General features: G+C 32.1%; 3 protein-coding genes and 1 non-coding gene across 5 annotated transcripts; 1 reads left to right on the plus strand and 3 right to left on the minus strand.

Annotated features, from left to right (window-relative positions):
- Positions 1 to 1,521: 1,521 nt before the first annotated feature.
- Positions 1,522 to 4,290, minus strand: LOC118048346 (dual specificity phosphatase Cdc25). The gene is made up of 3 exons (XM_035057974.2): positions 4,117 to 4,290; positions 3,868 to 4,006; positions 1,522 to 1,863 (listed from the first exon to the last, which is right to left on the minus strand). Exons 1-3 carry the CDS (start codon positions 4,197 to 4,199, stop codon positions 1,693 to 1,695), a joined length of 393 nt encoding a protein of 130 aa, XP_034913865.1. The 5' UTR covers positions 4,200 to 4,290; the 3' UTR covers positions 1,522 to 1,692.
- A 1,723-nt stretch (positions 4,291 to 6,013) lies between these two features.
- On the plus strand, positions 6,014 to 12,939 carry LOC118048344 (uncharacterized). 2 transcript variants are annotated; one of them, XM_035057971.2, is made up of 14 exons: positions 6,014 to 6,620; positions 6,713 to 6,788; positions 6,899 to 6,988; positions 7,067 to 7,111; positions 7,203 to 7,283; positions 7,866 to 7,959; positions 8,312 to 8,370; positions 9,740 to 9,850; positions 9,957 to 10,096; positions 10,193 to 10,232; positions 10,944 to 11,006; positions 11,085 to 11,278; positions 11,949 to 12,436; positions 12,613 to 12,939. In XM_035057971.2, the coding sequence occupies exons 1-13, from the start codon at positions 6,202 to 6,204 to the stop codon at positions 12,430 to 12,432; spliced, it is 1,896 nt and encodes a 631-aa protein (XP_034913862.1). In that variant the 5' UTR covers positions 6,014 to 6,201; the 3' UTR covers positions 12,433 to 12,436; positions 12,613 to 12,939. The 2 variants fall into 2 exon arrangements, with proteins under 2 accessions (XP_034913862.1, XP_034913863.1); XM_035057972.2 differs by having other exon boundaries at positions 12,695 to 12,939.
- A 331-nt stretch (positions 12,940 to 13,270) lies between these two features.
- TRNAY-GUA (transfer RNA tyrosine (anticodon GUA)) lies at positions 13,271 to 13,359 on the minus strand. The gene is given in 2 exon segments: positions 13,271 to 13,306; positions 13,323 to 13,359. It is a non-coding gene; the product is annotated as a tRNA-Tyr (tRNA).
- Positions 13,360 to 15,096: 1,737 nt separating this feature from the next.
- On the minus strand, positions 15,097 to 17,338 carry LOC118048345 (probable xyloglucan endotransglucosylase/hydrolase protein 32). Its single transcript, XM_035057973.2, has 4 exons — positions 16,869 to 17,338; positions 16,654 to 16,754; positions 16,308 to 16,525; positions 15,097 to 15,878 (listed from the first exon to the last, which is right to left on the minus strand). Exons 1-4 carry the CDS (start codon positions 17,065 to 17,067, stop codon positions 15,512 to 15,514), a joined length of 885 nt encoding a protein of 294 aa, XP_034913864.1. The 5' UTR covers positions 17,068 to 17,338; the 3' UTR covers positions 15,097 to 15,511.
- Positions 17,339 to 25,716: the final 8,378 nt, after the last annotated feature.

Consider the following 25,716-nt stretch of genomic DNA (forward strand, 5'->3'; position numbering starts at 1 on the left):
GCTACACCCATTATGGTTATCATATAATCTTGTTAGCATTGGCATTAGATGATGGGCTTGTGTTAGGTGGCAAGTCTAATCAAGTATTTTATATATATATATATAAAAGAAAATATCTACACTTTATTAATTAATTTTTTTAGTAAAAAAAATTAAATTGTTTTAGATGGGTAATTCAATTAATTTGATGGGTTTAAAAATAAATCAAATGATGAGTAAAAATATAGTTTAACAAAAAAAATTTAAAATAACATCACTTTTTTAACATTGAGATAACAACAGATTGGATTGATTCATCAACCTGAGTTAACTTATCAAATCCATAACCTGGATCAAGATGTTATGATAAGCTCGTAGACAACACAATAAAAAAAATTATGAAATTTAATTTTCAATTATCTTAATATTCAAAAGTGAAATTGAAAAAAAAAATCAATTAAAAAAAACTCTAAAAAACAACTTGAGTCAACATAGGTTAATTTATCAAACCCACGAGCAAAACTATGAAACTAAGATAACTTTATAAAAAACAAATCAAAATAAATTATATAACTTAATTCTTGATTAACTCAATATTAAATAATAAAATTAGAAAAAGAATTCAAATAAAATAAAAGGATCAAAAAAACTTTGAGTGAACTCATGTTAGCTTATCAAACTCGCAATTCAAATTATAAAACTAGGGGTGATCAAATTCACTTTGGTTTGGTTTTTATAAAAAAAGTAACCAAACCAAATTTTTTTTTTTTTAAAAAAAAACAAAACCGAACTGAAACCGGTTTGAACTGGCCGATTTCGATTCAGTTCGTTTTTTAGGGAAAAAACTGGTTCAAACCTGGTTTGGTTCGGTTTGGCTCGGTTTTGGCTCAATTTTCCAGTTTGACTCGTTTTTTTTTCCAGTTTGGCTCGATTTTTTTTTTAGTTCGGTCTTAGGCTTATAAAACCGATATCGAAACCGAACCGGTTGATTTTTTCAAAATTCTAATAAGTTTAATCAGGTTTTTTTCACGGTTCGGTTTTTTTTATTATTTTTTTTTTTCTCGTTTTTTTACTTACCCCTATATAAAATCAAAATAACTCCATAAATTATAAATTATAAAGTTCAATCCCTATAGACTCAGTATTGAAGAATAAAATTAAAAAAAAAATAAAACAATGTTTTTTTTTATTATTTTTTGTTAATATTTTAATTTAATTACAATTACAATTACAATTACAGTAAATTTTAAATGATTTTAAGCAAATTAAAAAAAAAAAATAGTATGAAAGTTCCTTTTCATTGGTTGGATACAATTAACAGGACATTCTGAATCCAAATGATAGCCGTGTCTTCAATATATTTTTTTCATCAAGAAAAGTACCATATTGGAAGACAGAAGAAAGGAGTTAAATGTACTCGAGTAAAAATTTAATAAAACAAACTCTCCTTTTTTTGTCATATGACACGAGATGATGACTGTATCACCACTGCACCCCATCAGAGAAAAATTTAAACGTGAATAACTCAAATAGGAAGTAGGGTACTCAAATCAAATCGAAAATTAATCAAAAGTTGGATACCAAATTTGTAGTTTGCCCATCATCAAGTTGAAATTTAACATTGAAATGTAATCGGTGAATATAGCAAGTTTATGATAATACAATTATATTCTGCCTTCTCCTCCACAACAAGGATATGGTTCCATCAGAAATCTAAGCACTTTCATCCTTGCAGGGAATGCCAGTGCAGCGGCAAACAGGTCTACCAGCAGCTTCCCAGCCATTGAAGCCACGTTCCAATACCATAATGTTTTTTATTCCTCCATCTTCTTTCACCTCCTCAAGGTAATTGGCAAGCCTTCGTGCACAAGTCGGGCCACGAACCTGAGCAAAAAACCCATCACTTATTCTTTCAAGTATGTCAATAATCTCAGCTGCTTATAACGGGAGAAAAAAAAAAACACAAAAATAAGGGTGCACAAGACCAGGAGCTCTCCTGTACAGTTCCAAAATCTGTCAAATGACAGGAACTAATGTCTTATGCTGCATGTTAAACTGATTATTAAGCTTCACCAAACAATGAGGTGAGATACATGCTTCGAAAACAAGCTCAAATCTTTTAGAGAAAAGATTGTGCTTTACAGCAGTTAAATGACCTCCAATAATAGCTAATAAACGACATGAAAACCCAACCAAATTCTCTTCTTTCAAGAGCATGCCTTTTACAGATAAGGTCTTTCCAGTCATCCCATGCTATTCACAAAAACTTGCATTTGAGGATGGGACCTTGATAGGTTCCCTGGGTAGACTCAATGAACAATATCAATGCACTATTACGACATTGCTGACAAGAAACTGTTAAAAAAATTATGGTTTTTATTATATCGATAAGAAAAAAATGTTCGACAAGGTTTCAGATTGTAACTAAATACAGGAGAACAACACAAGAGACACTACTCAAACTACAAAGTCAGAAAAGCCTTTAATGCAAAGATCTAAGCTTTAATATGAATCCACATTTATAACAAAAATAATGAAACTGTAACAAGTCTGGGTTAGTTAGACAGAAAACAAGCATACGGCTGCAGACAAGGAAGTGAATTTTCAGGAAAATGTTTGAAGGTAGGTCTAGGAATGATAATGAAGTAGACACGTGAATGGTGGAAGATAAGCCAGCAAAATGAAATCCAAACAACAGCGTTTCTCTTGGCAATGGAATTAGTTAAACAGCAGCACTTCAACGGCTGGAGTCAAAGCTATCAATTAGCCCAGATCTTTACAAACTTTCAGTCATGTCTATTTAAAATTTGTATTTCATTTTGACTACTATTTAAGGTTCCAAGATAGGAGAATACGAAAGGGTAAAGCATATTCAGACTTTCAATTAGGTCATTGGAGGTCCGGGTTACCTCAAATCTACCCAAAACATTTCTCATCTTTTTCATTTCGGTCCATGTGAGTCAATTTCTTTCAATTCAATAGAATTCCAAATTCTTATTATCTTCCATTCCATCCTTTCAGTTCCAATTAATTCCATTATCATTCAAGTCCAGAGAATTGCTAAAGAAACGGGTTAAAGCTCAAGAATGGATCCACTTTTTTCCACAAAGGAGCAGCTCTGCCAAGAAATAATCCATTTTCTCACAAAGAAACCCTGCCAACTTCCAAGCATAATGACACCTTCAAACACATGTTTCTAGGGTAGATGGTGGGTATACAGGTTGTTATTGCCTTGTATTCCAAGTCCTTTACCCCTACTAATATACTGCCTTCTACTTAGCTACATGATTTATTTTTATTTTTTTGAGAGCCTCTTCCCATTTCTCTCCCTTTTGCATTTTGTTTAAGAATAACTCAATGCCTGTCTTATTAACCCAAGGAGCATGTATATTTTTAAAACCTCCTTCAGTTGATTCCAGATGCTTCTTAAGAAACCATCTTGGAAAGTTAGTTGACAAATGATTATCTGTGAACCATTAATAACATTAACAGCAATTCCTGTTGTCCTAGACTCAAACTCATAGACAAATCACCTGGCAAGCACGCAGAGCTGATCTCATCTATAACAAACATTCATGATCACTGGAAAATGTTCTAGGTATTGACCAGGATTAAAATGAAGAGCAACTTGTAAATATTTCGAGATAATTCTAGAAAAAAAATTGTTTACTTGTGGGTAAATTTCATAACAAAATAAAAAATGACTAGTTAATTAACAAAAAATTTTGATCGCCATGTTCAAGCCTAGAAACTTGGAACTTTGTTACAGCTAAAGGGTTTATACAAAACTCACTCGCCAAATTCTTTAAGAAACTATTAAGAAATAGGAACCCAGAAAAATAAAACAATTGGAAAGAAACACGGAAGTAAAGAGAGATAGGCAGAAACCTGGCTTAAAGCGCAATGGAAAACAAGGGTATCTTTCCCTTTAACCTCTTGAATAAGGTTAGAGATCCTATCTGTGAACGTATCGCTCGCGAAGTGCAGAGACCCTGCTATATGTCCATCATAACTCCTCTCATCATCCCTTCAAAATCCCCATTAATAACAATTAAAAACAAAAAAACAAAACTTCACTTTGATAATTACAAATCCTACAGTATAAAAAGGAAACAGCGAGGAAGATTTTCTTTTTACCTGACATCAATAATTGCAATATTTGGAAGGCGCCTGAGAGACAGAAGTTGAGACCCTGTTATGTATGATATGCCACGAGACATGGCTTGCTGCAACCTCCTCACTTCTTTTTCCTTGCTTGTCTGCTGGAGCAATTGAGCAAAGAGACCAAGAAAGTTGAGGTAAAATGGCTTTATGTTTTATTGCCCATGTTAAACTCTGTGTAGTTCATTATTAATGGACAACGACTTGTCGTTTCTGTCCACTGATTCCTTTTGTGTTTTTTTAAACGCAAGGACGCCTTGATCGGTTTTTATGCCTCCTACACATAAGGATGTTTAGTAACAAAACAATTTAATTTTTCTTTTTCAATTTTTTTCATAAAAAGATAAAAAAAAATACAAGAAGATTACAGCTATTGTTTACAGAAAAATTAAAATCATAATTTATATTAATTATCTTAATATTTTATATTAGTGATAATTGAATATTAATTTTATTTCAATGAAATTAACAATTATAAAAAATATCTTTATAAAAAAATATTTATAATACTTACTAATTATGAAAATATAAAAAAAATAGTTCACATTGTTAATGCTTGTATATAAAAAAAATATACTGTTCATGTTTTTTTTATTTGGAAAACAGTGATATACTTGTATTAGAAAATTATAAAAAATCTATAAAATATATTTTCCAAATTTAGTATAAATTATGAAAAATAAAAACTATATTTTAGTTTTATGTATGAAGAGATATTGTATTTGAATACAGTGTGAAGTTTTTCTTTTTCACACTAGTTTTTTTTTTTAAAAGTAAAATAGAGTGTTAGTATGTTTTTAACCTTAATAATATAATTTTAAATGATAAAATAAAAAAATTAATTTTTATAAAAAAATATATAAAAAAATAAGAATTATGATATAAGATTTGGATAAATCAACATAAAAAAAAATGTAGAAAAAATTAGGAAGTTCAAGCTTAATAACTTAATGTTGAAAAAATAAAAAAAAATCAAACTAAATAAACATAAAAAAATTTAAATCAACTCGGAGTTAATCAGATAAACACATAACCTTTAATATGATAAATTAAAATATATTAATAAAAATAATAAAAAAATAACAATTAAAAGACCAGGTATCTTGAAACGCAAGTTGTATTATTTTTATTTTCAAGAATAATATAATCATTTTTTACCATGCATTCAAAGCATAAAAAGATTATAAAAACCCTTCTTTCTGTTTTATATTTTTTACTTCTAAAAATATTTAAATTATTACAGTGTTTGTTTAAAATGTAAAAAAAACTTACTTGTTTTAATTAAAAATGATAATGACTAATAAATTTTATGAAAAAAACTTTTCTATCTTATTTTTTTTTAAGAGCAAAACAATAATTCTACCATGCAAATCTAGTATGTATAGTGAAAGGTTGAGTTTTTTTTTTTTATAATTTTTTTAAATAATTATAATTTTAATATATTTTTATACATTATAAAAGGATAATCGTGAGAGTGCTAAGAGTTGGTTACGGTTATTTTTTTAAAGTGTTTTTTATTTAAAAATACATCAAAATAATATATATTTTTTAAAAAATTATTTTTAACATCGACATATTAAAACTATACAAAATTATAAAATAAATTAATATTAAATAAAAATAAAAAAAAATTTAAAAAATCATGAAATATAAGTTTTCATTGCAATCCAAACCGTAACTTGTAAAATCATAAGAAGTATAAGGATTTAGAGTCGAGGAAAGGAAGTGTTTTTAAAAAATTTAAATTTTTTTTTATATATTTTAAATCTTACAAATAATTTTTAAAATAAAAAAATAATATTATTTTATTATAAAAATATTTTTAAAAAATATTATTACAACACGCCAAACAGAATTAAGTTGCAGAACTTACCCCCAAACCGACCCCTTCCTAAATGGAAACGGCTATTGTGACCAGTCCATTTATAAAATTAGCCAGGGAGGGAGGCGTGTCAGGTGTGTAGTCGCGCTTAAACTTTCCCTCTCCAAGAGAAAGGAAAAACCGAAAAAACAAGGCCACTACTGCGCAATCACTTTTCGTCTCTTCATATTGCAGAATTTATGGCAGAACCGTACATCACAGACGAACAAGACTACGATGCAATGCAATTATTAGAAATAGGATTGGAACTATCCGAATCGGAATACTCCGAGGAGGATGAGGATTTCATTCCCGTTGTAGAATTGGATTCTTCTCCTAGGTTTTTGTTAAATTCTGACCAAGCAACAACAACAACAGCTGCAGCAGCAGCCGAAAATATCAACTTTCAGGAAGAGGAAGTAGACGTGGAAGAGGAGAGAAATAAGCGAAGAAGAGTAGAGAAATTAGGAAGTGGAGGAGACATTTGTTGCCGTAATGGAGGAGATGATGCTGGTGGAGAGAGCTCTCAAAATAGCCAATGGAACCGGAGTGAGTTTGATGGGCTTTTTTGCCCTATTTGTATGGAAGCATGGACCAACGAAGGCGACCATCATATCTGGTGCCTTTTATATATACATTGTGTAACTTTAATTTTCTTCAGTTTCTTGACTTCTTCAATTTGGTAGTATTTATTTATTTATTTTTGTTTAGCTGCCTTCCTTGTGGACATTTGTTTGGTCTTTCTTGCATCGAGAAATGGTTAAGGCAACGTGGAAGGTTAGCCAAGGTATTTAATTGTTTGTCTCATGTTTTCAAGGATTTAATTTCAAAATTCACTCATTTATATCTGTTTCTATGGATTACCATTTTTTTTTTTTTTTCGTGTGGTCATTTTAGTGTCCTCAATGTAATAGAAAGGGTACATTGAGGGATATTAGGAAATTGTTTGTGCCGAGGATTGCTGTTGTTGATGAAGAATCACAGAAGGTATTAATAAGTTTGATGGGTGTTTCTGTTTTGGAGAAATTTATTAGGTTAATAATGGACTTTACTTTTTGTTCGCAGAGAATTCGATTTCTTGAAGAAAAATGTGCTTCTCTGGTAACGAAGGTATGTTTTTTACTAGGTAGAAAAGATAAAGAGGAAAGAAAAGATAGTTTGTTTTCTACAGTTAGTGTCAGTTTTCTGCTTCTATTTGTAGGATGTGGATTTGTGCAAGAAAGAATCCGAATGGAAAAGGAGAGAAGCTGCATTGCAGCTTGAAGTTCAAAAGTGTAAAGAGGTATGGTTATAGGTGTTAATTGTGTTTACCTTTTTGATCGCATCCTTACACAAGTTTCATAAGCAATAGAACTTGTTTTCCAGGTTATGAAATCACACTTTGAATCTCCCCTTTGTTTTTTGTTACTGGCCATAGTTTGCCTCAAATGGGTGCCTCTTGTATTTAGCTGTTGATCATTATCTTTGCTACTCTTTCTGTTCCTTTTTCAAGCTACAACAATTTATGCTTGTGTCCGCGAGTTATTTCCTGTGTGTTGGCCACTTTACATGTTTGTTTAGCTGGGCAATTGTTTAGTATTTCTGTTAACAGAGGTTTTGCATTTTTATCAAGAGTTAAGAACTAGTGGTCAAAATAATTTTTAAGATATAGAAACTAAGTTTGGAAACTATATCTGTCTTAATTTACTTGATTAAGAGAAATAAAAAAAGTTTTGAATTTGGTTGTGTTTATGTGGTTGGAAGAAAACTGAAGTATAAAAATTCAACCTCATATAGTTTTATGGGTGAAAGAATGTCTGTTTTGGATCTCTCTTAGGTCTGTTATTCTTTATTTTTTTTTCAGTTTAAACTTTTTTGTTTGTAGAGGACAATTTATTTGGAGCATTTATTGGGAGATTTGCAGAGCAGGCCGTCTGGACTTGCCGCTGCCTATAGGGGCTCTCAAGGACATGAATTTGGTAAGCATCTTTTCACATTTAACATTCACATGTTTCATGCATTGCTTGTGAGTATCTTCAATTTAGAAAAATAATCTTTTTTGAGTATTAATTTAGGATCACCATTATGTTCACCTTTTGAGGATATTTTGAGCAATTGTTTTATGTCAGTGAATGCCTTTTTTCCTTCTTCTTCTTGTTCCTTCTCTCTCTCTCTCTCTCTCTCTCTCTATATATATATATATATATATATATATATATCATTTACTTTTTGTGAGTTTCTTCTTAAGGCAATTATTAAGGACAAAAATCATGTCACTTTGCTTCCCGCTGAACATTGTGAATTTTTTCTCTTCTATTGTGTATGTTTTAGGAAATAGCATCTACTCTGATTTCTACAGGCAGGGATCTTCAAGCTGCTTCATGTTACAGGTGCAGCAATACTTGCTTTCTCTTGCACTGTGGTTCTCTCTTCTATGCCCATAACAGTTAGGATTTTTGTTTTTAAAATAAGATTTACATTTCAACACTAGGTACTAAGCCTCTCTATATTTTATACTAACTTTCTTAATAAGAAATGCATGCTTGTCCGTTGTGAACCTGGTGTCTTATTGACTTTTTCCATGGTTTCAATACTACGCCTCTCTATATTTTATCCTAACTTTCTCAATAAGTGATGCATGCTTGTCAGTTGTGAACCTGGTGTCTTATTAACTTTTGCCATGGTTTCAATTTCTATTTTTCACATACACACACAAACATTCAATTTAAAACCTATGGTGAATAAGCTTGGATAGATAGAAAAATAGGAAACCTGCCACACACCCCCCCCCCAAAAAAAAAAAAAAAAAAGAAAAGAAAAAAAAAAGAAAGAAAAAGAAAACAAAAGAAAGAAAAAAAAACCAGCGTATTGTTGAATCTGCATCCTTTTGGTTTGAAGTCCATGATTTTTAGCATTACAAAGATTTTGTGATTCTTTATGTGGCCATTATTTTCTTAAAGTTACATTTTTTTAAAAATATTTATTTGTCTCTTTTTTGGTCAAATAATATGGGTGGTTATTGTAAAGTACTGGTATATGAGCCCCATCCCCAAATACTGAAATTAAGTGTACCAATAATTTGCTTTTATTTAGATTTGTTGCAATGATATCAATGCTTGTACCTATGGTTCATCTGATTGAATCTTTAGCATGGCAAAGCAAATTGCCAGTTGAAGTTTCCTTGTGTGCCTGGTTACTCCCATTCACTTCTGCTTTATAATATTTTTACACTGGCTTGTATTTTTTAAGAGTGTGTTTTGCATTCTTTTGCTTTTATTGTAGGGATCTTTTGTAAGTTGAGAGTTGTTTATACTACTTTTCTTTTCCATTGTTTTGAAATGTTTACTTTTCTCAACTCAACATTTTGCTCTTTCTACCCTTTGAAGCTTTCAATAATTATTTTAAACCATCATTTGAACTATGACGTTGGTTCTACATGTTTGAAAGTCTATCTAGATTTTTCAAAATTTGAGCATGTAGTTTAATTTGAAACTCTCTTCATCCTGTCTTCTTTTTGGCTAAAGCATGGACCAACTCTGATGATTTTGGCATTGCTGGCTCTGCTGTTGTTACACAACCTTTCCTTCATGTTATGATATTCAATCTCATGATAGTCATTCAATTTTGTTCCTGTCTTTTGATACTGATTCTATTCCTCACCCATCTTCGACATGACTTTTCATTTTTGTTTGATTTTGTCTTGTCTCCTCAATTACATGTGCAGTGTTAAATTAACTGTCATGGTTTTGATCATTGTAGAGAGAGTTGCGGGTGGACGGTGCACGTTTATTTGATGTTGATGCTTCTGGTAAAATTTTATTGCTTGTGCGGAGGGTACCAATGATGGGTGGATCCCACGTGCTTACCAAAGTAAAATCTCTGGGCTCAATTTGAAATTTGGCTTCAGATTATTGTTTACCTTATCAATTGCTTATTTTTCTTTTATTTCATTGTTTACTTATTTATTTATTGCTAGATGAGTTTAATTCCTCCACATGAAAGTGAAGATATTTTCCTTCCTCCTGGCACAAAAATCATAAAGGACCTGCATATATCCCCCACTAATGGAAGTCTCGCACTTTTTGCTTCCTTAGGCAAGAAACTGTCAGTTCTAAGGTGGTGCTCCTAGTAATATTGACTTCTTCTTTTTTGTGTTTACCTGCTCTTTTCTATTCCCTCCGATAGCTAACTTGGTGGATTTGATTGTATTAGTATGGAGAGCAACAATGTCATCCTTTCTTATGACTTGCCGGTAAATCTTTTTATCCGTTTTTTTTATGATTGGCTATTGATGAGATCTTACAATATAACATTAAGGTAAAAAAATTTCTTGTTGATCTAGATTTTCTATTTGGATTCACAGAAATCATGAATTATTTGATTTGTTTCGAACAATTGTTGTTGTTAATCTGAAATCATAAATAAATGTAGAAAGAGCTAGTTTGTTTTCTTGATAAACATGGTTAGAAGTTACAAAACATAAAAAACTTGATGCACCAATAGATCAGTGCCTCGATTCAATAAAACAAAGGACAGGGGATTGTGGCCACTTAGATCAATATTTCCAAAGGGCAGGCCAGCCATCTTCCTTGATAGTTCATCATGAGCTCTTCCAAGCCTAACTTAAATTTCATGCCAATCCAGCATGGTTTGAGTTATCGCTTCCCCACATCTGTAGCAGTAATACTCATTGATTTACCTTTGATGCTAGAGTTTTCTGTAATTAGTCATTTTCATGATGATTTGGAGTTGGTTATTTTGGAAATTCATTTTAATGAACTTAGGAATGCCACATCATTAATTATTTAAGAGACCCCTTCTCTTGTTTGCATACACATCAAAACTTGCCGGTGGCTCCTTGACTGTATGGTGCTGCTGCTGTTAATAAAGTAACAGGTTTAATAGGTCTCTTTTTTTTAGTAATTTATTGATTTTTCACTAATATTGACGTTGTGCTTCACAGGCTGCTGCTTGGTCTTGTTCATGGGATCTTAACTGCTCACACTATGTATATGCTGGACTACAGGTCTGAACATTAAGCTTGTTTTTTCATCATAATATTCCAGCTGCCATGTACAGAGCATTTCATTTCTCTTTCTTGCAGAATGGTTCTCTTTTGGTGTTTGATATGCGTATAACTGGGAGTCCTGTAGAATCCAGATTAGGGCACACAACCGACCCAATTCATACTGTACAGTCCCTTCAACATATCTCAACTCTTCCTTCTGGTGTCAAAACAGTGGTGTCTGCTTCCTCTGTTGGCATGTGTCAATGGAACTTTGGTTGTGAGGAAGAAAGGTGGGGTGCTATTAGTTTCTGTGTATGGTGTTGATGTTTGGTTTAGAGTAAAACTTTTTTTTCATTAATAGTTTTGTGACTTGAATGTATCACTAACATGCACCTGGATGAAAAGATCACAAAAAGTTGTGCTTAATTACAACTCAGCCATAGTGCCCACTCGCATCACATTCCTTATTCCTTGGTGTTGTCATATTATGAACATGTATCTCAAAATACTTGATATCCCCATTCCTCATTCTATTAGTATGTCTTAAGTTTACCCCAATGGTTTGGTTTGCTTTTGTTAGTCATCAATGCCTAAAAAATTTGCCCTGTCTTTTATCTGTCTCTTACTCTTATTTTGGTATTAATGATCTTATTGAGTCAATAAAAGTATTTGTTCCCTTGTTATTTTTTTTGTTTTTAACTTTTATTCATGTGGTACATATTGCATTTCTAATCCCCTTTGTTTTCAATCACGGATAGAAAATTCCCAGATCACACAATTTTCTCAGGCTTTTATGATTTGAATTTTCTGCAGCATAACACTATCTGTTTAGATTGTCCACTCTGTAGTTTGAAAATTATCATTTGGATGCCATTTTTTTATGTAATTCCCTTGGATATTTTCTTAATGTCTAATGGATGATGGTTGTTCTAATAAGATTTCATTTTTTTTTTCATTAAGGCCATTTTTGATACCTGAAACAACAAATCAAGGAGTATGTGTATCCCTTGCTTATTGTGCGAGCAGTGATGACATTGTTGTTTCTTATCGTCCCAGAGTTGAAATGTCCAACGAGGTTGTTTCTCAAACTTTATTTATGCCTTCCCCCGCTACTGGGCAAGGAGTACTTGGTTCTCATCTTCATTTGAAGAGAGTAGGCAGCAACTATGAGAAGTTGGGTATTGCATGTTCAACTGTAAGTGGTATTAGACTGCCCAAATCTAGCATCATCGACAGACAGAATCAGAAGCCTCTATTTGCCACAGGGGACGAAGTTTCTTGTGGATTGATCTTGCAAGAGTTGCCTTCTTTTACAGCTACTCAACGGCTTAAACCACACCAGCATTTTATTTATGATGTGAAGTACACAAGCACACACAGCCAAGGTTTACTTGGTTGTTTAAGTGAGGATACAGTACAACTTTTCAGCACCAAGCTCTCGTGAGAAGGTAGCCCTAAACATGCAGCTGTTATGTTACTCCTATGTGTTTGTCTGAGCTCTTATTTTATCCACTTGAACCATTCTGTATCTTCAGAACAAAATGGGTTTTTTCACTGTCGTTTATTTGCTATTTATTCTTATATTGGATATCATCTATGGCGCGTGTTTTGAATTTTGTTGCAGGTCTGAACTTTTGAGGAGGCGATCAGCCCTTGTGTTTCGATCTTCTGTCCAGTTGAAGTCTGATATCAATTTTGTAATGTAGGAAAATATCATCTGATTAACTGGGTTCCCTCGCCCTGAAGCTGCTGTACAGGATCATCCTGTCATGGTTAATGTTGTGCCGTGTATTGGGTTTTCTTGTAATATATTGTTTTTTTCGAAGGATGCCATCTCTATAAAATAACATTACCAGCGGCTCCTCTTCATTTTATTTTTGTAAATTCCTGAATAGTGTAAATCAACTTCCTTACATTCTCTGCATGTGATGTAAAATTATTTATATTTAGTACATTTCCATTCCCTTCCAAGAACTAGACGAGAGCCTAGTATGGCAAGGTTATGTTTACTATTCATGTCTCTTAAGAAAAGTAAAGTGTTCTTAAAAAATTAAAAGAAAAAAGTTCGAGTTTTTTTATGTTTTAGGTCTAAGCAAAACAAATTGAAGCTAAATAAATCCGACAAGGTTATGTCCTAAAAGATAGGAACACAAGCTAGGGTTTTTCCTTTCGTTGATATAAAATTTCCCAAGACTTGGAAAACAATTTATAATATAAGAAGCTGGTTATGCTATTAGTGTTAATGTTTTAAGGTATGAATAAATTAAAAAAAAAAGAAAAAATCCGACCTGCCGGATTCGAACCAGCGACCTAAGGATTGTCTGTTACAAACAACTACAGTCCTCCGCTCTACCAACTGAGCTAAGGTCGGAACATGCTTTTGAGCTAGGTAAATAAATAATAACTAAAATATCCTATAGTCGTTACCCTTCTTTGCATCATCCATGGAGCACATTATAATATTTTTCTTGCCAGGACATTGACAAATCGTGACATCTCTATTATTCAAAGATGACATTTAATTACAGACAGAACTGATGCGTGCCCCACCATTATATATATATGAACTCCATGGACGGAATGGGTCAGGCTCAAGATTTCTCCCATCGATTATTCATTTTATCCTCAAAAGACTAATAAAAAAAGTTAGGATTAGGACTGAAGTTATAAGCCCCACCCCCCTTCTTAAGCGAGAATCATGTGTTTGGGACTGCAATCAAAAATACTTTTTAAAAAGTAAAAAAATATTTTTTTAAAATAACTATTATTATATTTCCAAAGATCTATTAGACGGGACATCTATCCTGAGAGAAATGATCCCAGTATTAACATCGTATATGTTCGATGCGCTACATTGCCTGGATGCCTTATCTCTCAGGAACTTCTGTAGCCAAACATTTCACAATCAAATCCCAGAAAGTGCCAAAAGAAGAAAAAGGGTGAGAGAGATAGATGATTTGGACCTTTGCTTTAGCCATAGATTTCTGTTTAGAGACATTCTACTTTTAAAGCTAAAATAGCTCGCATTTGGTTTCATCCAAGCATCATGACCTTTATATACTTTTGCATTATTGTTGCCAGAGCATCGCTTAACCCCATTCCAAAAGCTTCAAAATCTCATTCACTTTGATGTATAATTGAGAGAAATATATGTCTCTTTCCAATCATGTTTCCGGTTGATAGTGTTGTGTTGTGTTGTGTTGTGTTGTCATGTTTTTGTTTTGTGAACAGTTTATTTGTTTGATTGCTTGGCCCCCATGCCCTGCTAGGTGCACGAAAGAGTCCTCAACTGTGGATTACAGATGACGAGCAAAAATACGTTTGCCTGCAAGTAAAACTAGCTAGAAATTTCTATTCTAGAAATCTTAGATTCTGATCACAATACACAGGGACGGATGGGATTTGAGGAAGAGACAGAATATGCTGCCGGTTAGTGTTGAAAATAAAAAAGAAAAAAGAAAAAGAAATAGGTGTTATTTTGTTCTGGATTGACATCAATTTTAGTTATAGAAAGTCTCGATTGACACTAATTTAACTTAAAAAAAAATCAATTTTAATATCAATAAATTTTATTAAATAAAGAGAGTCTCACCCGAATATTTTTTGATCTTTCCATCATTTAAAATAATAAATATGAAATCAGAAAGTTTTTTTTTTTTTTTTTTTTTAGGTTGATTTTAAGTTTATAAAACAACGTTTTAATTATTTAAATTTATATATAAATCAAGATGTTTTTAGAAATATCAAAAACACCAACCCTAATACTAATAACATAACATATTTACGTTTTGTACTTGAAGTTTGGATAATCTAGAATTTGTATTTAGAGTTAATTTAAAATTATGGTAGTTTAGAGCTTGTATTTGAGGTTAATTTAGGGTTTGGATCAAAGAAACCAAACATATTTGCGTCTTTCTTTGAATTAAAGCTACGGATGAGATTCTTGTTTCTAATTCAAAAACGTGAAATTCATTCGTGTTTTTAACTAAACAATGCTATTTTTCTAGGATTTTCTTCTTCTGTGATATTTTGCTAAAACACCGTTAGAAATAATAATAATAAAAAAAAAAAAGAGAACCCTAATACTAATACCATAACAAAAAAAGGAGACGACGAAAAGACTTTCGCTTTATTCAGAAATTAAATGACAGTGAAAGAAAGAAAGAAAGCCCACATATGATAAACATTCACGACCCCTAAACCTTCTGGCCCCCATTTCCATTTATTTTCCTCAGATCTCGTGTTTCTCTAGCCATTGTTATTAATTTACACCAAATTCACCGTGTCCAACAAAAAATAGAAGAAGAATCCACACATTTTTTCCAATTTGGGAGCCTTGGACGCCAACTACTCGTGCATTGCATAATGCTTTTTGCAAGAGGTGACCCATCTCAAGACGTAAATAAAAAACAAAAAATCTGAAATCACAGTACAAGTTAAGAAAGCTTCTCTCTCTCTCTCGAGTGACTTCCATTTTCCTATGCAGGGTGGGCAAGGCGTGTCAATGTTCCAAGGAATCACTTTTAACGCCGGCACTCAGGCGTTAGGGAATGGTCTCTTTTGTAGTCCTTGCAGTAGTTGTACACCATATGGTATCTCTGAACCCATCGCATTGTTCTGTACTGTTGTCTCGTGAGCCCACCGGACCGGAATGGAGAGGCAGAGACCGGGCGGCACCATGCCGGTGAATAGGCTGAGCAACCAGCTGCTTTGAAATTGGTGTAGCTAGCAACAAATGGTTGATATCTATAGTCAGCTTTGTATTTTCCCTCCTCCGTTGCCCAGGATGAGGCATCCCAGATTGAACCGTAAACCCACATTGGCCTTAGCGGAAAGGTTGCGGCGCTTTTCCTCGGGTACCTCCTTATGGGCACATCATCCACGAGGAATCTGGAACATTGAATATTTATTACAGTTTTAATATTTTTTACATTTCAAAAAATATATATACACAACAAGACACCACCGCCACTTTAGATTTATAACTGGAAATAAATGCTACGTGACATTTTCGTTTTCTAATAAGCTTATAGATTTAGTTAATCTTCTTTAATTTTTATAGAAAACCCACCACGCTAATGGGATTAAAATTTGCTTGTATCAAGTCATTTTGGCCCGCGCTTAATTCCAGATATTTTTCTTCATGATTTTCGAGGTAAAAAACCTAGCAAATATGCTCCTTATTGAATTGAAGGTACGCTACTGCTAAATGCATGCCGGAGAGAAAATCACCATTATTGTTAGCCCTCATCTTCTGGTTAATTAATTTTTTGTTAGAGTGTAAAGTGTTAGAGGTGATCACTGTGCTAATTAGCTTACATAATCTCCTTAGGACTCCAAAGAATGGCATAATGATGGAAGTTTTTGGTCGGATCAAACCACAGATGAAACTTCATTTCTCTCCCAATTATTCTCCCGTCCCCACTTCCTCGGATGTAAACGTTGGTCTGCAAAGTGTAAGGCTTCCCAAATGTTGTCCCAAGAAATTCTATGTCCACTTCATCATGGAACCCAGGGTGAGCTTCGTTGTTCGATAGCTGCCATTGGTTAGTTACAGATATATTAATCAGACACAATTGATGCCATAACATTCTTACAGACCGACTGTATAAATTAAAAAAAAAAAAAAACAGAGATTGCTAGCACAGTAAAGTTCAGTCCTCACATAGAAAGCTGTTATGACTCCGGCAGTGTAACCAGGCTGGAGCTTAACGGAGGCACCGAAATACCCTGATCGAAATGGTTTAACTGATTTAAATCCACTTCCTGTTGCAGAGATGAAAGCCAACAAATAAGGAAAATGAGCAGAAAGCTTATTAGACACCACCTAGCTAGCAAAAATTAATCCAGACAGCAGGTAATGTCACGAGTCGGGTTAACCTGATGTACTATCTAGCCAGATAGTCAACGCATTCGGGTCTACTCTTTGATGGGAATAACCCCAAAGGTTTCTGTAACCTTGGTAAAAGCTCATTGACCTGAATCTAGAACTTGGCCAGTAGCCAGGTGAAGGTGGCCACTGAGCATTACTAGAGGAAGGAGCTATAAGAATGAGAATAAACAAGGGAAGGAGAGCCATGGATGAGAGAGTAGCTAGGATGTGGAGAACCTGTATGGAGAAAATAGAGTGTGTAAAAGCAGAGAGTGAGAGGCGAGCAGGCAATGCTTCATGGAGGCAGTTGATATAAAGGAGAAAGATCAATGGGTCCCCCCATGGAAGGGGTAGTGATAAGCTGTCGATGCAAGCGTCCAAGACTGAGAATTACCAAACTTATTGCAGCTAAGTATAGATATAACTATGGTTTTGGAGGGTCAGAAGGCATCTCGAGTCTTGAACACATCCAAAGTTGTAATAAGTGAAAAGCGGTGGATTCTTTCCCAATCACGACTACTTTTTTTCCTGGTATTTATGGGAAACCACAGTAAGAACGGGGTTCATGATTGGAGGAGAGTGGAAGGTAGGTGGGTATTTCTTAAATGAGTTTTCTGTGAGTACATTTTGTGACGCCACAGGAAATTGGACTTTAGGGCTAGCTAGGGTTCTCTTTCTCATTGAAAGCTACATGCATTCCTGTCTCAGCTTTCAACACATGCAAAGCTGGAATGATCCAGATCATTGTTTTTTTTACCAATCCAGTCCCCTCTTCGAAGATGAGGCATGTCAGCTCGCCTGGACAGAGCAGCATGAGAAGCGGGTCAGATTCTGATTTAGTCAATTTTGTGAAACAAATGTGACTGATAGGTTATTTGAGCCTCTGGTCTTCGTTTGTCGAGTGGACCATGAGGTATCTAAAACAGGGTCCCATTTTCGATTTTGATCATAAGCGTGTCTTTGATCGACTGATTGAGGAAATTGAAAGTGATGTTGTGTTGAAATGTTGATTGACTCACCAAACTCGACCATCCTTGTTGCGGCTGAGGGCTCCATTTCTTCCACACCAACGAACAAGACTGAAACTAGCAAAGCTTCTTCTTTTTCTTTTTTTTACTGGGAAATGTTGTTCTACAATGGTGTTTTTCACCTTGGAAAAACACTCTTAAACACCCCATTTATCTTTATGTCTCCCCATCTTTCCGTGAACACCAACAAGATTTAAGAACAATGATGAGTATACGAATAATGAGAGAAAAAGGAACCTTAAGAAGCACGGAGGAAAAAAAAAAACTTGAACTCATTCTTAGCTTTTACAGCAAGAACTCACCCTGTACCCCTATAATTTCTACTTTTATCCTATCAAAACATCTACAGGAACTCATTGAGTAGGGAAATCATTGTTTTTTAACCTCACATATTTTTTCGTTTTTTTAATACTAAATTGGTGTTTTCTTAGCTAGTTCTAAAATTTGAATATAAGAACTTAAGAAATATAACATCACGTAAAACACTTCATGTATTATCAATTTTTGACGTAAAAAAATATATTTTATGTATATGTTTTTTTATATATCTTTTTTGTTGTTGCTAAAAAAAGTAATTTTTAGTTTTATAAGAATTTCATATAAATACAACTAATTCATACAAAAGTAAAAGAAATAAAATTAATATTTGAAGGAGAAAAAAGAAGAAGAAGAAGAAGAAAAGATCAATCACTACAAAAAAAAAAACAATTAATTTTTTGAAAGAAATAAAAAAAAATGTGCATAAATTAAAGAATTTTTTTGACATGCTTTGCTCATTTATAAATCCATCAATATATTTATTACCGACAGACTTACCAATATACCATAAATTAGCAAAGAAATATTTTTTGATGGTTTGTTTCTGTTCATAAGCCCATTGGTAATACACATACCAACAAATTGTAAATATAAATACTATCAAAAAATTTCATTGATAAAATTATTAAATCTAAGTAGTGATAATGATTTCATGTATCATTTATTTTCCATCTTTGATATATATATATTGCAATCCATGCATGCTTCAGTTCATTAATACCAGAAAATTAATAAATAAAAATAAAAATACTGACAGAATATTTCCATCAATAAATTATAGTGAATTTTACTGACGGAAATATTCCATTGGTATATACCGAGGGAATTACGGTAGGAAAAAAAATTTAAAATAAAGCCAAAAAATATTATAACGTGTCATTTATACTGACAAAATTAATCCCATCAGTAAAATCATTGGTAAATTGTTCATTACCTGACATTATTCATCATGTTAATTATAAAGGGAATCACTGACGAAATATTTTGTCGGTAATTTTCAAAGAACTCTAAAACTGTTTACTTTCCAATTGCACTGTTAATTATTAATCTTTACAGACAGAATTACCGATGGATTAAAAAGTTGTCAGTGATATTACAGACAGAATCACCGACATAATAGTTAGAAATACTAATATTTAATTATCTGTCGGTAAAATCATCGGGAAAATACCTTAATAAATAAAATTTCTCATTTCACAGCAGACAGGCCTCCTCCTCCTCTTCTTCCTCTTGTTTAAAAAACATTAACATTCATTTTTTTCTTTCTCGTCTCTCCTCAACTCCTCTTCTTCTCCGCTCTCAGATATGTCTTCTTCATCTTCTTCTTCTTTTTTTTCTCTTCTCAGTTTTTTTCTAATTAATATACTTTTATGATTTTTTTTTTCCTTCTCAACTTCACTCACAACTACATTAAGGTAAGGTTTTTTTTTTTCTTCTGTTTTTTTCATTATATTTATTTGTATGTTTTATTTTTAAATTTTTATGTTCTTAATAATTGTATGAATGTTGTTGTATGATTTGTTTTTTCATATGAGATCAATGTTGTTATTGTTTTATTTTATTGTGTTATTTATTTGTTGCAAATTTGTTTGAGTTGATTTTTTTTCAAGCAACTCAATTCTGAGTATTATGAAGTGTTAATTTATATTAATTTAATTATTTTCTAGTTTTGTTAAATAGATTTTTAAAAAATATTTTTAAATAATCACCGATGAAATTATATATATATATATATATATATGACAATCTTCCAGGAAGAAATACTAACGAAATGAAATGGGTAATTTTTTTTTTTTGTGTTTTGACCTTCAGTAAATATAAGAATTTTGATAGTAATTCACACAAGCTATTTTCGAACAAGTATATGTTGAGAGTGAATCACGTACACGCATGCCCCTAGCTGGGGAAATTGTTGGGAGCTGGCATTTCATTTCTCAGCATGTTGAGAAAACAAGTCACATGGCACCACAGTTTCTCAATTTTATGTTTTTTTTTTTTCTTAAAAAAGATTCTTTTGGCTAGGCAATATTTCTCTTTTACTATTATGTGTTTGAAACGAGATTGAAATGTTTTTTAAAAATTTATTTATTTTTATTTAATTTTTTTCATGTTTTAAAATCATTTTGATGCGTATAATTTTTTAAAAATAAAAAATATTATTTTAATACATTAAAAAAAAAACTTTAAACCACAATCACTACCTTATTCCCAAACATTTATAACCTTTAGCTTAGACGGGACGAGTGTGTTTGAGAATGTAGTTGCAGTTGTTTTTTAAAGTGTATTTTACTTGGAAATGTATCAAAATAATTTTTTTTATTTTAAAAAAATTATTTTTAATATTAGAGTATCAAAATCATCTAAAATTATAAATTTAAAGTAAAAAAATAAAAAAAAATTAATTTTTTTTAAAAATATTTTAAAAACAAAAAAACAAATAGATGTAATTAATTGATGACTGTCGGTTAGACGCCGCATGTGAACTAATAAATACCGCATTAGCTGGGCGTTTGTACAAATCGTACCTAAACAGCGAATTGCAGACAAGAAAGGGCGACCAAACCATGGACGGCGATGCAAATTTTACATAGTTCGGAGGTCGTTTGGTCGCACTAACGTGTCGGCTATCGAAGAAAAGGAAAGGTAAAAGAAGGAAGGATCCAACGGTGAAGGCTGGCTAGCTGGTGAAAACGAAAACGGACCCACTCAACCGACAAATCATGCAGCTTTTTACGTCTCTGTGCGGTGAAATTTTTTAACGTGCTGCATCTTCCTGGGCCTCAACTTCTCTGGTCTTTTAATCTTGTCTCTGCTATTTTCCTTTCAGCTCTCTGAACTTACATACTTACAAATGTTAAATTTGTGACCTGACATGGAGTTAGTTCTTACTTATTGTTTGCATTAAAGGTTCCTTTCAAACCCCCAAGTCCCGCGAAAATCTAAAATCTCTTACAGTAGAACATTAAAGATAATCAGGAAAACATGGGCAAGAATCAAAACCGCAGATAAATCGATCAACCCCCGTTTTTTGTTTTGATTTCTTAACTAAATCGATACCGACTCTGGGTGCATTGCTGTTATATTTTATGCATTTCTGCTGTTTATGAAAATATTGGATGACAGAGATAAGATACTGTAAGACAGAGATAAGATATGGGTGCAAGAATATTGGCCACTACAATATATACATAGAGCAATGGACAAAATACGTTTGGTTATTGAAATTAATTATATATAGTAATGGGAAAATGGTGATGTTCGTATCTTCCTCTAATTAAAGGAAGGAAGAGGCCATTGATGATCGTTCAAAAGCTGTTTACATGGAGACAAGCGATTGCGTGCCGCAAGTGCTTACATTATCCCAAAATAGCATCCAATGATGCAAGTTAAATAATGCTTAATAATTTTTTATCTCAGTTTTTTTTAACACAAGGATTACAGTGCTTTTTTTTTTTTTTTTTGGAAAAAAAAGAGAAAAAAGACTTCCGATTTGAGGATTTATTTATAAAAGATACTTTTTAGGACAAAAATTAACCTTTTGTAAGAAGTGGAGGGGTGGTTATGATATAGTTGAGCTTGTTTACAAGCGATTTTAAGTATTCAAGTGATAATTTGATATTATTAGATGGAAATTTGACAAAGATAAAATATATAAATTGCGTAATTGATGTTTTATGAACCGGTAAAATATGTTTAAATTCAAGAAAAGGTCTAAGATAACCTAACACAGTTAAGCTTTTTAAAATAATGATAACAAGAGATTCAGTTATTAGATCAGACTTAAATTTTTATAAGTAATTTTACGAGTATTTTTCTATAAGACAACCACTATGTTACTAAACGGACCGTTTGATCTATCAGAATCATATTTTGAGCCCTAATGCTTTTATTTAGACTGATTTTATTATTTTTCCTATGTTATTTTGATTTATTTTCTTTATATTTTTTGGATTTCTAATGATTTCATAGTAGAGATAAAGTTCTCTAATTTATTTATAGGTTTTATAAATCTGTTAAATAGACAGTTACCATTTATTTTATTTTTTAAAGAATAAAACTATAAATTTAAAATTAAATATCTGTAAACTTCTTTGCTCATTAAATCTTGTATTTTTTTTTTGTAATTTTGATGTTGTCGTTGCTTTACTGGCTAATGCTCGTAGTAGATTACAAAGAAGTGGATAGCATATGAGATTTATTCCCTTGTATCCATCCGTCCACTATCCTTTCTATTTGCTTAGAGAGAGAGAGAGAGAGAGAGAGGAAAATGCTGGCGATATCTCCTCCTTAGAATGCTTGTTTTTTTTAATAAAGAAGTATAATCACATCTAACGGTGGGAGATGGGTTCTCAGTGAGAAGTTCTTCGTGCTATTGATAGCTTCTCTCTGATCATTTTCACCACTCTCTGAATATATTTTTTATTGTTATTTAATTCCCCCCCCCCTGTTATAGGGTTATGGTGCCTCTTATTTATTTGTTTGGTTAGTGAAAATAAGGATCATTATTTCCATAACTATAACTATAATCAAATTTATATTACATGATTTGAAAAAAAAAATTCAAATAATAAATAGGACAAAATTTCCTACTTCACTGTGTGGACCTTTCTAAGCTACTTCTATCCTAACTATTATATACCTCTCACACACATAATAAAATTTCAACCCAAAAATATAATTTAGCAATCAACATCTATTGTTATAACTTAAGTATAACACTAGAAATATTATATGTTGTTATAACTTAAATATAACACTAGAAATCTATTAATAATATTTTTTAAATTTGTTTTTTCTCTCTCAAATAATCGAGGGTTTTATAATAAAATTACAAATATCACTAAAATGATCTATTCAGATAATGAATTGTAATGAGATTAGTGATGAATTTTGAAATATAATATAGATATGAATAGCTAGAACCATTAATTAAGATTAGAAGTGTTAAAAAAATTGTTACATTTATAATATTTATATTATTTAATCTGATCTAGCACATTAAAATCAAATAATATGATAATACATATGATAGTAGGTCAAAAATTTAAAAAATAGATATTAAAGTTGAGTGTCAAGTCAGAACTTTTGAAATTTGGTCAACTTGACCTAACACATATACCAAATACTCATTTTGTCATTATATTTGTAGTTTGTGGGTTGAAAATTTATTTTATTTTTTTCATTTAAAAATATTTTGGCTCCAAAGTTCTTGTTAGTAAGCTTCTTTTTATAATTCTATAACGTAATTAAAAAAATTGACTTGTCTCTTTCTTAGTAGGGAGGTAATTGAAATTTAATGATGGAGCAAGATATAAAAATTAGACCTAGCAACAGGGATGCTAAGACATATACAATTCATATTATAGGTTCGCTTTTAAATACAAACCCTATAACAGCTAGCAATATAAGCTCAACTCAAAGTATATTTATAATATCCATAAAACATTTAACCTGACCCAATATATTCAACCTTCTCAAGTAAAAAAGAAATAAATTATACGACTCAGGTTTATAAACTGTTATAAAAAATTAGGTTTAAATTCAACTCAACTATATATATAAAACCTCTAATCTAGCAAATTTTAAATTAAAATCCTAAAAGTAATAAAGGATTTTAATAGAACTGCAAATGCTACATTAATTCATAAGATGAATAAGAAAGTGGAAAACAACAAGAGAGAATCGAGGAGAAAAGAGAAAGATGATTAACATTAAGACTTGTCTATATTTTAGCTAGAAAGTTTATCACGTGTGTGAGATACATGAGAATAATTGAAGTGAGATAATAAAAAAGTGACACACGGGAAAATAGGAAATTCCTTCCTTCTAAGATAGTGGAAAATTATTACCCTAAAAAACATTATATCATCCAAGTCTTTCTCCAAGCACTTCTCTCATTATAAACCTCCAATGCATTTATAAACCTACACGCATAATAGATAATAAGGGTTTAATATTTTTTCCCCCATTGTGGAAGTCACTCATTTCTTCTATATTTTTCATTTGGTCTATTATTTTTTAATCTCATATTTTCTTAACAAATTAATCTAAATTGAGTTTCAATTGTGTTCTATATATAAGAGTGAAAAAAAAAAACTAGAGAAAAAAAATCTTTGTGGAAGTTGATTGTGAATTGAGGGAGGGCTATAATAGCCTAGGAACAATAATTTTCCTATATATTTTAGTGTTTTTTTATAGTTCAAAATGATTATTTAAAAGTACTATAAATATAGTTTCTTTAAAATTATGAATTGTATTAAATGTTATCACAATTATTCTTTATTTCTTAATGGTTTGTTTAAAAAGAGGCGAATGAGAGGAGGAGGAGGAGGAGGAGGAGGAGAAGGAAATAAAAGAAAACCAAGTCCCATTTACACAATGAGGGTGATGAAAATGGGGCGGATATTCACTTAAATTGAAAGCATATTTTGGCCAAATGAATAATAAAATTAATATTTTGTAATTAGATTATTACAAATATAAAATTTTTAAGATGAATATAATGAATAGTTGTTTTGATTTTTTTTTTTAATGAAAAATCGTTGTAATCATTTTTCTCAGATAAAAAGAGTAAAGTAGAAATAATTTTATAGCAGTGAACAGATAAAAAGAGTCTTGAACACTAGCGATCTTTGTCATCACTACAGAACTGACAACTGATTAGATAACTCTATCGATAATAATGTTGACTATAACACACAATGCTGCCTCCTGACATGAGTGAAATCATTCATTCTAAAGCAATTCAAAATGATTGAACTAAACATTAAATAATGCACCCATCAAGAAATAAAATATTAAGTGGCCTCGCCGACACCAAATGGAGATCTAAGTGTAGAAGAAGAGGCACTGTCAAACAGTTTTCACATTGAAGACTCCTTGCCACTGAAACTGGCCATGTCTGTCGTTGTTTTGTTTACCACAGGCCCCTATTACATTCACCCTTGGTTATGTACGGAGTGTCGACTAATGGAGATCCTCCCAGATTCTTCTTGTAGAGATTTTGAGCGTCTTTCATTGATTTCCGAGGGGAGGACCCTGCCTAAAATTAAGAGCCAAGGGACCACTTTGAAGCTGGTTTTCAAGATTTTAGCGCTCTGTGTAGAAAAATGAACTTGTGGATGCATATGATCATGTGAACCGAGCTATCGTATCATATCATGTGCAGAAAGTAGGGGCGAAGACGTGCTGGTTGAGTGTGCCATAAAAGTTAAACAAACAGCAAGATGTTCCTATGGACGAGGCATGTGAGGGGAAATAATAAATGATTCCTCTTTTCGTTCGTTGAGACAAAGGATCAAGGATTAGATTACCTTTTGATCGTGACAACATACGAAATTAGAGGACAATATGGGCGGTGGCTGCTCGGATTTGGTGCTAATACAGGCACCTGCACATCTAAGCAAGCAGAGATATGAGCTGCTTTTATGGCTTTTCCTGTGTTATGCAGTTGGGGTATTCTAAGGTGGAATTAGAGATTGATTCAGCAGTTTTAGCAGCTGGTTTAGCT

This window comes from Populus alba, chromosome 6 (assembly GCF_005239225.2).
Source record: "Populus alba chromosome 6, ASM523922v2, whole genome shotgun sequence".
Lineage (NCBI taxonomy): Eukaryota > Viridiplantae > Streptophyta > Magnoliopsida > Malpighiales > Salicaceae > Populus > Populus alba.

What these genes read in the sequence shown, in the direction of transcription:
- LOC118048344 (XM_035057971.2), top strand. Translation starts at nt 6,202, where the DNA reads ATGGCAGAACCGTACATCACAGACGAACAAGACTACGATGCAATGCAA. An exon ending in GTGCTTCTCTGGTAACGAAG is followed by an intron (nt 7,112 to 7,202) that starts GTATGTTTTTTA and finishes TTCTATTTGTAG; the next exon opens with GATGTGGATTTGTGCAAGAA. An exon ending in TCCTTTCTTATGACTTGCCG is followed by an intron (nt 10,233 to 10,943) that starts GTAAATCTTTTT and finishes TGTGCTTCACAG; the next exon opens with GCTGCTGCTTGGTCTTGTTC.
- LOC118048345 (XM_035057973.2), bottom strand. Translation starts at nt 17,067, where the DNA reads ATGGCTCTCCTTCCCTTGTTTATTCTCATTCTTATAGCTCCTTCCTCT. An exon ending in CTGGCTAGATAGTACATCAG is followed by an intron (nt 16,755 to 16,868) that starts GTTAACCCGACT and finishes TCTCTGCAACAG; the next exon opens with GAAGTGGATTTAAATCAGTT. An exon ending in GAGTCATAACAGCTTTCTAT is followed by an intron (nt 16,526 to 16,653) that starts GTGAGGACTGAA and finishes AACCAATGGCAG; the next exon opens with CTATCGAACAACGAAGCTCA.
- LOC118048346 (XM_035057974.2), bottom strand. Translation starts at nt 4,199, where the DNA reads ATGTCTCGTGGCATATCATACATAACAGGGTCTCAACTTCTGTCTCTC. An exon ending in ATTGCAATTATTGATGTCAG is followed by an intron (nt 4,007 to 4,116) that starts GTAAAAAGAAAA and finishes GGGATTTTGAAG; the next exon opens with GGATGATGAGAGGAGTTATG. An exon ending in TCCATTGCGCTTTAAGCCAG is followed by an intron (nt 1,864 to 3,867) that starts GTTTCTGCCTAT and finishes TTTTTTGCTCAG; the next exon opens with GTTCGTGGCCCGACTTGTGC.